Source organism: Heptranchias perlo, chromosome 19 (assembly GCF_035084215.1).
Source record: "Heptranchias perlo isolate sHepPer1 chromosome 19, sHepPer1.hap1, whole genome shotgun sequence".
NCBI classification, from domain to species: domain Eukaryota; kingdom Metazoa; phylum Chordata; class Chondrichthyes; order Hexanchiformes; family Hexanchidae; genus Heptranchias; species Heptranchias perlo.
Genome location: NC_090343.1, coordinates 10,472,746 through 10,487,010, shown reverse-complemented (window position 1 = coordinate 10,487,010; position 14,265 = coordinate 10,472,746). Strand labels below are relative to the sequence as shown.

The window sequence follows — 14,265 nt, the reverse complement described above, 5'->3', positions numbered from 1 at the left end:
GAGGTGATGGTAGTGATGGAAGTGAGGGGGGGGGGTGGGAGTACAAGCGATGGGGGAGAGGATGGGAGGGGAGCCATTGAAAGTCACATTTTCCCTGCAACCACCACCCCATATGCAGCCTGCAGCCATTCGTAGCTCATTTCCCTGCCACACCATGTTACTCACCACCTCCCACCTGAAAGGGAAAAAGAAAAAAAGACAGAGAGAAACAGGAGAAAACAGAGAAGCAATAAGAGAGGTAGGAAAGCAGAAGAGAAAGTTAGGAGCAGAAGAGGAGATACAGAGAGAAAAAGCAACATGAAGACAACAGGGACTGGTAAGAGAGAGACTATGCTGTGTGATTTGCCATCTGCAATGCCAGAGGAGATCAACAAGTCTTATGAGGTCTCTCCTTAGTCACCTTTTTTCAAGGTTGAAAAGCCCACAATCTTGAATCTTTCCTCATAACTCAATCTTCTGTCACTAGGGATTAATTTTGCGGCTATTCTCTGCACAACATCCAGGGCTGGCATGTTCCATTATGCCTTCCTCACCAGAACTGGATACAGTACTGAAGATGTGGCCTAACTGGAGCACTGTACGGTTTTTAAGCTTAACCTCCTCAACATTCTGTTTACTTTACTAATTGCTGATCCACATTGATTGAACATGTTAAGTACGAAGTCTACCAGTCCCATTTCAGCTTCACCCTTGGCTGTTCTGACACTAGGTATGCTCTCATTTTTTCTTCTTATATTATGAGTAGTACTTTACACTTTATCTGCTGCTACTGTGCCTACTCACACAGTTTATCCAGCTTGCTTTGTAGCCTCCTCAATTTTGAACATACTTGAGTGCAAAATTGGATATCGATCCATTGTGTAGAGCAGAAGTTATTCTACTCAGTTCGGTTCTCCTCACTGAGGGAATAGTCTTCAATGGACAGTTCCCCACCAGAGTATTCTTTGCAAAGTAACCCATATTTCACTTGCAAGATCTCCTCTGGTGAACTACTGGTTAAAACCCGTAGGGCTACTGTTCACTCACAGATGGGTGATCAGCACCAAAGCCTTTGGACTGGGAAGTCAGGCGCTTTGGTTAAAGTCTCTCCGTGCTTCACGTGTTGAGTGTTTGCTGCTGAAGTGCGAGAGAGAGAGCTGAGAGAGTTCACCAAACTCAGCGACAGCAACATGGTCAAGATCTCGGTGATCGCCAAGAAGGCTTGGAGCCTTCGCAAAAGCATCGTGGTCTGCTTCGGACCTCTGGTACTTTTACCGATTCTATTCACCGCGCCTCCCAAGGTAAAGACCCCTATGTGAGACATGCTACTGATAAATTGGATGGTGTTTGTTACTTTAGGACACAGTACTCATTTTGTGGAGGGGTATGATATGTAAATAGATGGGACCTTCAAAAACGGCCTTAAATCTGCCACGTTCCGCTTAGCCCAATGGGATCCTTGATCCAGAACCAATTCTATTAGTGCTATTTAATATTCTCAGAAAGATGGGACATTCTAAGAGCCTATCTGCTGTTAGTCTATTAGTAGATATGCAAATTGCATGTTTAATTTATTTAATCTGGTTGGAAACTGGCAATAGAATTTACACTTTAACTGAACTGTTTATCCGCCTTTTACATGTAGTTTGTAGTAATCTTAAGAGAGAGTTGCGGCCACCATCGGCAGACACTGTGAACACGTGTACTTTCCAGGTGTACCATTTGAAGGGACCACAGCAATTCTTCCCGATCGTATGGCCGCAACAATGTCACCCAACACGACAAGGACGTGTCCCTTTTATTAAATAACTTCAGACAAGAATAAAGTTCAGATCACAGTCTGTGTAAAAAGATACACATCCAGTCTGTCTCCTTCCTGACTGCACAGCTCTAGTGTTTCCAAATGTAGGAATTCTAAAGTATCAAATTATGGAATCCTGGTGTCTACCTTCCCCTTCTGTGTTTCTCTCCTTATGTCTTTTTTTCAACCTACTCAAATAAACTTGCATAAGAACTTCAGAAAACTTGGTTTGCAACAAAAAAATATATATCTTTGGTCAATTTTAAACTATTAGTTCTTCATAGTGATGTACATATTATATCTCTCGATAGGTTAAGTGATCGACTAATTAACGAAAAATGAAACGACTTTGCTAAATTTTTCTTCAATGTGTAGAATACCGAACGAATTATGGAAGGGACTAACATGATTTTGATTCCCAGTTTCCTGATCTAGTGCTGAAACAATCCGTCATGTTTCTCGGAATATTCTCTGTTTGCGGTGTATTCCAGCCTGAGGTCAGTGAAGTACGAAAAGCAGGTTTCTGAGCTGAAATAACATCGGTGTTTCAAGACCTTTATAATCGTTCAATGTAATTTACTCTTGAGTTATCTATTGCTTATCATTTGCCAACTATTTTTACATTACCCAATGCAAACATGCCTTTTTGCGATCGATTTGACACCAGATTATGTCGGTTGCATTTAGTATCATTGTCTAATAAGATGTGGGGGTCCCAAACGGAACCTTTGCAGGGGCTCATGCAAGGCAATGGCCACCCCTGGTTTCGATCGGAGTGTACTCCCCTTAAACTTTCCTTCCCTTTTTAACATGTAACAGAAGCCCGTCTATAGTTCTATGCATTGTGTTTGAAGGAAACAACAAAGATTAAATCTGGGGAGATGAAGCTGATACTGGCTGCAAAATTGCACTACCTAACACTGACACTCTTCACCCTAACAACCGTAAACATTTTCCCATATATAAAAAAGTAACTTTTGCATTTTAAAAAAAATATCTTTCCTAGGAGGGAAGATGTCTCTACGTGATTCTCCTCATGGTCATATACTGGTGCACGGAAGCTTTGCCAATTGCTGTGACATCCCTGCTTCCCATCTGTCTCTTTCCTCTCCTTGGTGTCTTACCATCTACCAAGGTCTGCCCTCAGTACTTTCTTGACACCAATGCTCTCTTCATGAGTGGCCTGATCATGGCATTGGCGATTGAGGAATGGAACCTGCATCGTCGAATAGCGCTGTCTGTCCTCTTGTTTGTGGGAGCGAGTCCACCCATGTAAGTAATGGTAGTACAAATGAGTTTTCATTTGTTGGGTGAACTTGGGAGGGAGGGCATGCTCTTATTGACCTCAGTTAAGAGTCAAACCTTTATAGTCCATGTCAATCTAGGACAGTGTTACAGTTTAAGAATTTTTGATAGAACCATCTTCTTTCTCAATGGTCTAACGGTAGTTCTTGTCCCGAAGTTGTACTTTTTCCTATATTCTGTCCTTGCAGAAGTGCATACCCCAGAGGTTAACAATTACCCACTTGCTACATAGAATCATAGAAAGCTTACAGGGAGGAGGCCATTCGGCCCATCGAGACTGCACCTGATCCATGCAACAGCAATCCAGCTAGTCCCACTCCCCCGCCCTTTCCCCATAGCCCTGCAAATCTTTTCCTTTCAAGTACTTATCCAGTTCCTTTTTGAAGGCCATGATTGCATCTGCCTCCACCACCCCCTCGGGCAGTGCATTCCAGATCCTAACCACTCGCTGTGTAAAAAAGTTTTTCCTCATGTCACCTTTGGTTCTTGTGCCAATCATGTTATATCTATGTCCCCTGGTCCTTGACCCTTTCACCAATGGGAGAAGTTTCTCTCTATCTACTCTGTCTAGACCCTTAAGCTACAATCTGCTTAATCAATGTAACTTAGTCTCACACCATCGGCAGGAGTTTCCTTGGGGGGGTCTCCTGATCGTCGCCAAAAACTTAGGCAGAAGATCGATGGAAACCCCGGACAAACCGCGTAAACCAGGGTTTCCGCCGGTCTTCCACCGAAGTTAAGGCAACGGATCAGGAGAAGCCTTGGTGAAATTCCCAGTTTATGTCACCAAACTGTTTTCAAAATAATGGACATTAGCGCACAGACCCCAGGTTTACAGACAAAAGTCAACGATATCTTTAATCATAATTAAATGCTAACTGAAGCATAAAGAAGCCGGAAAATACCAAAAGCTCAATATATGTAAATGCTCATTTGAGCCTCAGTGTTCATGTCACATTGAAACAGAAAATACTGGAAACACTCAGCAGGTCAGGCAGCATCTGTGGAGAGTGGAAAGTGAGGTTAACGTTAATAGTCCTTTCATATCAGAGGAACAATATTGCTAATTATTGAGGAATCATGCCCATTTGATCTTTTGATCAAAAGACTGCCTGACCTTTAAGTAAATGAAATATACAATTCAAACCTTACCACAGACTGGAATCAAACATTTGAAGAAACGTGCACTTGATAGATATTAAAATCTATTAAGAATGGAAGAGGAGAAGGGATGCCATGCTTAATTTTTTTCATATGTAAATTGTAAAATATTCTGTTTTTCTTCATTGGAGAACCAATTGTTAACTCTTAAACCAATCAAACGCCATGAGAGTTTTAACATCATGTTTCTTTTGTTCTTTTAGTAACTGAAGTTGCTGGTAGTAGTTGTGTGGCAATGCACTTAACTTTTTTTTTTCCTATATCTGATAGTAATTCTCTATGTGGCAATGATGGGTTGACTCTTTAGGGTTGATTCTCTGATCGGGCTCCTCCAGTACTCGCAGGGAGCACAAGTTGAGAAATTGTGGGCCCTGGACCTTGATATTCGATTCATTAAAATGAATGGATGGAAAATCAAAGACTGCGGGTTTGTGAATTCCCGATCAGCGCTCCCTGTGAGTGCTCACCCTGAATGCCTAATCAAAGAATCAGCCATTATTTTCTCTCCTGGTCTGTTGGGGGGTATTGCAATGATTGCTCTTAATTGTAACAGACTCTGGAACTTCTTTTAAAAAATGCTGAAATTTTGTGCTCACTAAGGTGAGACACGTTAATGCTGATGAATGGAACACTTTCCCATTTCAGGGTCAGTATTGCAAAGCAACTGAAGGCTAAAGCTCCCTCTGTGCTAACCCAGGTAGTGTTTCCCTACTGCACCAAGGTGACATTTCTGTTTCTCGTACTATTAACCTGTAGGCAAAATTGAAAAATTAGGGACATTTGAAAGTCACATGGACAGTTGCACTCAGGCAGCCCTGGTCTCCGACACCAATTAACATAGGCTAAATAGAATGACAAAAAGTACTCTTTATTTTTCCATTAAGAATCATGGTGATACCTCTCTGAATTGTTATATAATTACAGTAGAGCCACACCTAATAGGGTAAATTTTCAACTTGCCATCCAGGCGTAAAACTGTCATTACAGATCTACCCCCCCACCCCCCCCCCCCCCGTATAGAAACAGTCCGATTTTGATTGAAAATCGAGTGGTTTCTATAACCGGCGGCCGATTTTCTAGATTTATGCCTGGACGGCAAGTAGAAAATCTACCCCAATGTTTCTTTCTCCCGCAGATGCTGATTGTGTAGTGTGTATTTTCAGCATCTTTCTATTTTCATTGCAGTGCTTTACTGTTCTTTCCTTTCTTAACCCTAATTCGGAATAAGTTCTTAAACTAAGAGACTTGTATTGTAGCAAAGATGTTGTGCTATTGTTGTGTTGTGTTTTGTAGGCTTATCCTGGGAATGATGATAACCACAGCTTGTCTCTCAATGTGGCTTAGTAACACTGCCAGTACTGCCATGATGATGCCGATCGCCAGTGCAGTGCTCCAAAGCTTATTTGGCAGCATGGAAGTCTCCCTCGAGTCTACTAAGCTTAAAGATGCAATAGATGGCTTAGACCATAAAGGTACCCCTATTAAACTGGACAGAATTGATATGTACAATGTTAGTGCATTGGAACTTCCAATTAGAAGGCTTGAGTTGAACTCCATATCCAGACTGGATGTAGAAATTGGGCTGCCCTCATTCCCATTGATATATTTTAACTGAATTGAGTGGAGGAGAGGGGGCAAGAGGAAGGAAGAACTGGTTGGGGAGGGATGCATTTCTAAATTAATTTAGTATGTCTTCTTAAGGTGGTCACCAGTCTCTTGTGTCCAACAGTCTTATTGATGTCTTATCAATAGTATGGAACTCTCGTATCATACTTTAGTACAAAACCAGTGCTGGTGTTCACTAGTGCCGAGAATTTCCCGTTCTATTGCCATTACTTTGGTGGAAATCCATTTGTGCGCATAAACAGGGTTTTCGTCAAACTTCTACCAAAGTTATGGAGGCGAATTGGGAGAAACTCCAAGGAAATTCTTGGCAATGCTGTTTAGTCAGTTATCTGTCCAAATGAGCAAATTGCTCAAAAGGTAACCGAGCCCTAATTTCAGCGGAAAATTTGCGAAAACCCCAGAGAAACGGCATAAACATCCATATAGGTCATTTCTGAAGGGGAGGTGGTTGGCATTTTCTTATTGCTTGGCACTGAAGTGGTACAGATGTTACCTGCCACTTGTCTGTTCAAGCTTGGATGTTGTCCAGGTCTTACTGTAGGCTGGCATCGGCTGCTTCATTATTAGAGGAGTTGTAAATGGAGCTGAACACTAGAACGGAGAAAAAATGCCTTCACTCCTGATAAAGGGAAGGTCATTGATGAAGCTGCTGGATAGTTGGGTCAAGGACCCTGCAGCAAGTCCAGGACCCGTGATGGTTGGCCAATAAACACATCCATTTTTATGTCAGATACGATTCCAGCTACTGGAAGGTTTTTCCATTGACCTCAGTTTTGCTAAGGCTCCTTGGTGCCATACTTGGTTGAATGATACCTTGATGTTGAGAGCAGTTACTCTCATGTCTCTTCTGGCATTCAGCCCTAGTGTCCAGGTCTGGATCAAGGCAGTGACAGGAAGAATTTCACCTCCTAAATTATTAATGTGCTTCAACTGAGACATTGCTTAGTGTATTACAACTAAGGGATTACAGAGGATGTTGGATTCAAAGACAGAGCAATGGGCTGGATTTTCCTCTATTTGGCAGGTTTGCGGTAGGTGGGTCTTCCACCAGCCCATGTGACTCTCATGCAGCTTTTCCTGGAGTGCCTCTCATTATGTTTGCAGGATGGGTTTACAGAGGTAAAACTGCTGGTCCTAGTCTTACTGCTTCTGGGAGGGAAGGACACCAAGTTGCAGTTGATTTAAATTCTACAGCTGATTAAAAGGACATACCCTTTTTGTCAGTTCTGGAGCTGCATCATAGGAAGCGAAAGACTGAAGGAGGATTGGCCTCAATAGGAAAAGACTCCAGGTTTTCCGATGCGATCTTTGATGCTCTACTCAGTGAAGTGAGAACTGGAAGGGATGGACTCCTGTGGATTGAGAAATCTAAATAAGGCCTTCTAGGTCAATAAACTCCATGGAGCAGATATCAACATATTGGAAACAAGCATCTTCTGTGCTGCCTCAATCTAACTTCCTCCAATCTAGCCTCTTCCATTTCCATATCCACCTTCCCTACATATCACAGGAAGAGAGAGATTGTTATTGGGAAAACCATTTTTCCAGTTCAGAATTTAAATTTCTCTTGCATTCACTTTAAATGGCAAGTTAACTGTTTGTGAAGCTCCAGAGCTGAAAAGGGAAGTAATTTGAAAATAGATGGTCTCCTCTACGCAGTATACACTGTGCTGCTCATTCTGCAGTGGTGCTTCCTGTGGTCGGGTTAGTGGTACTAACAGGGGGAAATTGTGGGGGGAATTTGTGGGAAGAGCTTGGCCACGCCCGCTTGCAGTTCATGGGGGACAGTAATGACAACCAGTGGGTTTTTAAAAGGATAAATTTGGTGGCCAGTTTTTGGGCAATTAACTGTAACACCCCATTTTACTCTTTATACCGCCTCAAAACTGCCCAAAAATGGATGCTTTTCTGAAGGGAAAATCCAGCCCAATGGCTCATTAGTTAACCAGTCACCCAGGAATTTAACATAGTAAATGACCAGATTTGATCTTTTAGACTGTTATTTTCTGTGTGTATAAATCACATCAGCATATAATGATAGTTGTACTTATTTTTAACTCAGTCACTTAAAGAACATTAATTGACACCACTGTGCGCTATGTTCCTAGAACATCCAAAAACTGCCTGTTACACAACCTTAAGTTTTTATTTTAAAGTTTGAAATTGTTATCATATTGATATCTGCTTTATAAAATTGAATAAAATAGAATTTGTGCTCACTTTAATTTGTCTGCCGCCTCTTTTATTCTTCTCCAGATAATGCTTTGAAGGAACCATTACCCAATGAGGAATCATGTTTTATTTCTGATGACAGGTACTATGCAAAAATTATAATGTACGAAATGCTAGTGGAGGTTGAATGCAGTCTAGGCTGAGTGTTGGGCAAAATTTATTTTATTTATCCTTAAAGAAAAAAATCTTTCACTGGGCCTTTAATCTTTTTGGTATAAAGTTACAATTTCAACCTGCTTTGGCCATTTTGTGTACAAAACAGATGCGATACTACCAAAAAAATAGGCTTAAGGTGAGTTAGACACTCACCAATATCCTTGGTGTGATTTGCACTGTGTGGCATTAATGTACAAACACTTCAGACATTCGTATGAAATTCTTTTTGGTCTGCTGTTTAACATGAGTGAACATGTTTATTTTAAAACTATTAAACTAATTTATTTTAAGTAGGCTAATGGCTACATTAAAATCACTGACAAAGGAATCCATATGCTAATCTCGCACAGCACTATTTCACATGTGACTCCATTCTATTTAGCCATTTCATTATTTTTCATATGTTTTCACTCATGAAAAATCAAACACAGGAAAACTTGTAGTTGCAGGAAATGTCTAACCATAGCCTAAGAATACCATGATACCTCTCCTTTCCTCATATGGTCAACAAATAGAAACGTTTTACATTATCCATGCAAATAATTGTGAAACTGCATATAAGCTCTGGTTGCTTCTTCCTCTCTGAACTTTGAACCCACCACCTGCTCAAACTACTTGAATACTTTTCTCTGAGCCTAAGCTCTCTTACCACATCACAAGATACTTATGGATGAGGATGGCCTTTCGGCCCATCCAATTATTCTATCTAGAAAGACCCATTGCTGCATCTAATTGTTTCTTAAACGATTCCAGTGTTTTATCCTCCACCGCTCTGCCCAGAAGTCTATTCCAAGTGTTGAGAGCAGGAAGTCATTCTTTATGCAAAGAAGGACTTCCTGCTCTCAGTCTTACCTTTCATTCAGTTCAATCCCCTTGTCCTACTCCTGCAGTTGTAATTTAATATAGTATTTCTGATTATTTTTTTCTATACCATTTAGTATTGTGTATACATTTATAAGATCACACCTCAATGTCTCCTTTCCAGGCTGAAAAGCCCAAGTTTCTCCAATCTTTCCTCACAACTCAGATCCCTGAGACTGGGGATCAGCCTTGTGACTCTTTGCAGTGCTTGTGTGTCTCTCTTGTTTCTTGATGACCAGAACTGGAAACAGTAGCCAAGGTGCAGTCTGACCAAAGCACTGTACAGTTTGACCATGACTTCCTCTGACTTGCATTCTACTGTTTTGGCTATATAGTTTCACATTCCATTGGTGTTGTTGATTGTTGCTCTTCATTGATTGGACATGTTGAATGTTGAGTCTACTAAGACTGATGGGTCTCTTTCACCTTCATCCGTAACTATTTCAGCACATTCATGGAGCATGTATATCGCCCATATTTTCTTCCAATGTGCAGTACTTTACACTTTACTAAACAGCAAACTGTCCTCCTTCTTGTGTTCACCTGGTAGTCTGTAGCAAACCTTTAGTGTTGCCATTGAATTTTTCACATTAGAGATTTCTATCGAGAATAGCTCTTTATGTAGTTTACCGCCCCCCCCCCCACCCCCCCGTAAGATTAGCATCATTTACCTCCTAGTTGTCCTATTTGTCCTTTCTGAACGCTCTATAACATTGAATGTTTCCTTCATTTCTATTCTCTGGATTTAGCCATGTTCCTGAAATTCCCACCACATTTTTGTTCCCTACTGCCACAACAGCCTCCAGTTCAGTCATTTTATTTCTAATGCTTACCTTCGTCAAGTGCTGTTCTCTCTCTTGCTTTTTCTCTCAGCAGCAAATATTCTATTTCATACTACAACACCAATATTCTGAAGCTCTCCTATAAGTTGTCGACTAGTTCCTTATAACTCCTTCCCTGAAAATGCAGTTTGCCTTTTGAATACTTTAAACGTATCTAACATCTCACTGAAAACGTTTCTAATTCCTACAGTTGTCTGACTTCACTCTGTCCTGTTGGTATCGCATTTACTGTAATTCTTATGTACCTTACATAGTCTGGCTTTTTGTTTTGCTTTAATTACATATCCAACTTAGCAAATTCATTGAATTGCTACCCTTTTAATGCATTCATTGATGTGTACACATAGTACTGCTCTGGCTAATAATTTCTGTTGACCTGCTGCTACTGACTCTTGTAATTCTTGCATGAGCACTAAACACGCTAATTATAGCCACTGTCTGATGCTAAACTTTTCCTTTCTTCTCCAGCAGTAGTCATCCACAGACGCCTGAGACTGATGTTAACTTTACATTAGTCCAACAGAAGGAGAAGGAGAAGGAGAACCAGAAGAGACTCTGGAAGGGTTTCCTTATCTCCATACCTTACTCTGCAAGTATTGGAGGCACCGCCACGCTGACTGGGACTACCCCAAACCTGATTCTACTTGGGCAGCTGAAAACGTAAGATAAGGAACTGTCGATTTAAAAAAAAATTGTCACCTTCACTCTCAGAAAAGCTGCAAGGTTGGCAGGTGAGAGAAGTGCAAGTACTGCCCTGGAGGTGCTCACCTGAGGTTGGGCTTAAGGCACAGTGTTGAGGCAGGATAGAAGCTTTACTTTGCATCTAACTTGTATTATAACTGGCCCCTGGGAGTACTTTCTGACCCTGGGTGCAAGACGTGGGGGAAAAATGTTCTGCTCCCTGCCACCGATATTCCTCTTTAGGATTTTGCAAAAGAATGGAAACTTACAAAAAGCTAAAATAGCAAGCACCCCAGCGGCATAGCTGGTGAAGACATTGAATAGGTGCCCGTATCCTAAACTCGCACCAAGTCCCGTTCACCCGTCACCCCTGTACTTGTCGACCTACTTTGGCTCCCGTTATGGCAATGCCTCGATTTTAAAATTCTCACCTTGTTTTCAAATCCCTCCTTGGCCTTGCCCCTCCCTATCTCTCTAACCTCCTCCAGCCCTACAACCCTCCGAGATCTCTGCGCTCCTCCAAATCTGGCCTCTTGCACATCCCCGATTTTCATTGCTCACCATTGGCGGCCGTGCCTTCAGCTGCCTAGGCCCTAAGCTCTGGAATAAGCTCCCTAAACTTCTCTGCCACTCTACCACTCTCTCATCCTATAAAACGCTCTTTAAAACCTACTTCCCTCTCCTAATATCTCCTTACGTGGCTCGGTGTCAGATTTTGTTTGATAATGCTCCTGTGAAGCACCTTGGGACGTTTTACTACGTTAAAGGTGCTATATAAATGCAAGTTGTTGTAGCTGAGCCATACAGATCATAAAAATTCCCAAGTTCAATCCTCAGCCAGGGTTAAGTTAACTGGTCTCACCTGGAGAGGAGATAGTGAGGCTACCAATGGCCTCCCAAGTTAGGGAGGGGAAATTGGCCTGGGAACACCAATCCTTATTGCTATCCAATGACCTGGGATCACGGCCTGAACTGCCAAAGATAAAGGTATTTTCTAAAAGAAAAAAATTATTTCAATGCCGCCCCCTTACAAAGGGGGCCACTGGGAGGCACATTGGAATTGGGACCCATCACCCTCCCCAGAACTGGCAATCTTCACTGTAACTTGTGGCCTGTGGCACAAGGCAGTGCCCTGGATGCACCCCTAGTGTGGCGCAGGCGCCCACCAGTGGTATTATAATGAATGGACTGCATCCTCACCCTACAATCTTTGATGGCATTAGCAGTGGAGATCCTCCCATAGATTTTCAGTCCCAGCATATATTCCTTTTGCTAAAGTATGCGTGTATGTCCCTTTAAGGCTATAAGGTTTAATTTTTCTGCATTCTTAAAATCAATGCTTGGGTCAATTACAGGTCTGACTGGCTCTTCCTGTTTTTCTTAAATGTGGTTACTGAGCTCAGTCAGTAGTTAGAGATGTTCTGCCTCCTGTGTTAATAAGGTTTTTTTTTAAGCAGTCAGCTTTCTTTCCCGTTTTTAAGTATGTTTTGTACCTATAACAAAATGTGACATTTTCAGCATGACATCTCACGCAATGTACACACTAGCAGATCTCCCATGACATTGCTCATGGTGATGTGAAGATGCCGGTGATGGACTGGGGTGGACAAATGTAAGGAATCTTACAACACCAGGTTATAGTCCAACAATTTTATTTTAAAATCACAAGCTTTCGGAGATTATCTCCTTCGTCAGGTGAGTAGTGAATTCACTACTCACCTGACGAAGGAGATAATCTCCGAAAGCTTGTGATTTTAAAATAAAATTGTTGGACTATAACCTGGTGTTGTAAGATTCCTTACATTTGCTCATGGTGAGTGAGAGGTTATGCTGTTGTGAGGAGGGGATGCTGGGGAGAGGAAGTGAGGGAGGGAAATCTCCAGTGAAAGGATTTGGAAAAAGTTTTGAAGAGTTTTGTCCAGAGATGGTGAAATATATTTGATTGGTTGGTGGAAAGTAAATAAATTAGTGTTTTCCTTAGCCAATGAAGCTGAATAAATGAATCTTTATGTGAAGAATGGTTGTTTCAAATTCTCAGCATAAATAAAAAAAGGCAGGTGCCCTAATTATCCCTCCTGACTCTGTCTGTCTGTCTGTCTCTCACTCTAATACAGTCTGGCTCAGCCTGTCTCTCTGAAGCAAAATAGAGAGGAGCTGTTGGGGTGTGGAAGTTAATTTCATTATGTTGCAAGTCTTATTTTTGACATTAGAAATTTCAGTTACTGCAAAAAATAACTGCCATAAAGATTTTGACCTTATTTTGAGCATTTTGATTTGTTCAGTTTGGCTTTGTTTATTGGCAGATTATGTCATTGCTCTTAGTTACTGAGTTCTGATTCATCGCAGCAAAATGATTTTGAAACTTTTTTTACGCAATTTGATTGGTTCAGTTTCTATTGTTTTTAAATGTCAGATTTTCCTCACTGGCTATAGTTGGTGATTTCTGATTTGTTGCTGTTTTAGGAATAAAAAATGTAGCTAATCAGCTGCAAGGATTTTGCATATAGTCTTGGCCATGCGTGATGTTTGAAATGCAATGCTCAAAGTGTAATACCAAAGTGTGACACAGAAAGTGTGACAGCTAAAGTGTGATGGACAGGAAGTTAGCGCAGATATCCTGTTCTTACAATGCTGTTGTCAGATCCTGTGGCTTTGCTCACAATAAGTTGGATGATAAGATCTTTTGTAAGGACAGGAGTATTATACCATGTAATGCACAATGTATTATTTTGTTGTTAAGATAAAATAATGGCCAGGGATTTCTGCTTCTGTGGTTGCCAATCTGCAATCTTCTGCTCATTCGTTTTGTCCCATTGTGTTCCTTTGAGGCCACAAAGTCTAATTGTTAAATAAATGATTGGTGAGTTCATACAGAGTTTAACTGTTATTTACGCAGCAGCTCAGAATCCCACCGTTGTTTGTCTTTTTTTAAAGTGTGATTGGTAAGATCAATTAAAAGACTGAGATTATTCAGACTCAGGTATTTTCTGTTCCTGAAAAGTTGCTCTATATTTTCCAAATGACTGCCCTTATTTTATTTAATTTCTGTTTAAAAATGTGACACAGAGCTATGAATGTAACACTTGAAGTACAACGGGCAGGAAATATGCACTAGACCCTTTGTCCATGGTTTTCTGCTTCTGCGCTCATCAGCTTGCCATTGTCCATCTATTAAAACGAATGGGCAGAAGATCGCAGACTGGCAACTACAGAAGCAGAAATCCCTGTCCATTATTTTATTATATCACTAGTGGATCTCCTGTGCCATTGTACATGGTACTTTGGAGAATATGGTTTCTCTATTACCCGTGTCCGTGGTCTTCATGTTGCAGTTTCTCCTCTTCTGCTTCCATTTTTTTCTTTTCCTCTTCTCTTATGCTTCTTTTTCCCCTTGCTCCTTTTGCTTTTCTCTCTGTTCTCTTCTGTGTCTCTTTTTATCTTATTCTTTTCTTTCGGGTGGAAGGTGGTAAGTGATGGGGCATGGTGTGGTAGAGGAAGGAGCCATCAGTGGCTGACTTTGGGATGTGGGTTGCACGGAAATGGTGGCCCTCAGCAGCTCCCTTTGCGTCCCCTCCCCTATTACATACGCTTTCCCCATCTTGTCGCTCCCATAGCTTTTCT

The 14,265-nt window shown here is 41.3% G+C and overlaps 1 protein-coding gene across 2 annotated transcripts in view; it reads left to right on the top strand.

Moving 5' to 3' along the window:
- The first annotated feature begins 1,081 nt into the window (after window positions 1–1,081).
- The window catches only part of LOC137335156 (Na(+)/dicarboxylate cotransporter 3-like), a 42,105-nt gene continuing 28,921 nt past the window's right edge, over window positions 1,082–14,265 (top strand). The window contains exons 1-5 of one of the 2 annotated variants that reach the window (XM_068000304.1): window positions 1,082–1,280; window positions 2,787–3,052; window positions 5,540–5,718; window positions 8,129–8,186; window positions 10,435–10,623. In XM_068000304.1, coding sequence (XP_067856405.1) covers window positions 1,170–1,280; window positions 2,787–3,052; window positions 5,540–5,718; window positions 8,129–8,186; window positions 10,435–10,623 — 803 coding nt within the window. In that variant the 5' untranslated portion in view covers window positions 1,082–1,169. Of the gene's footprint in view, window positions 1,281–2,786; window positions 3,053–5,539; window positions 5,719–8,128; window positions 8,187–10,431; window positions 10,624–14,265 lie in introns of both variants that reach the window. The other variant, XM_068000303.1, reaches the window with a different exon arrangement.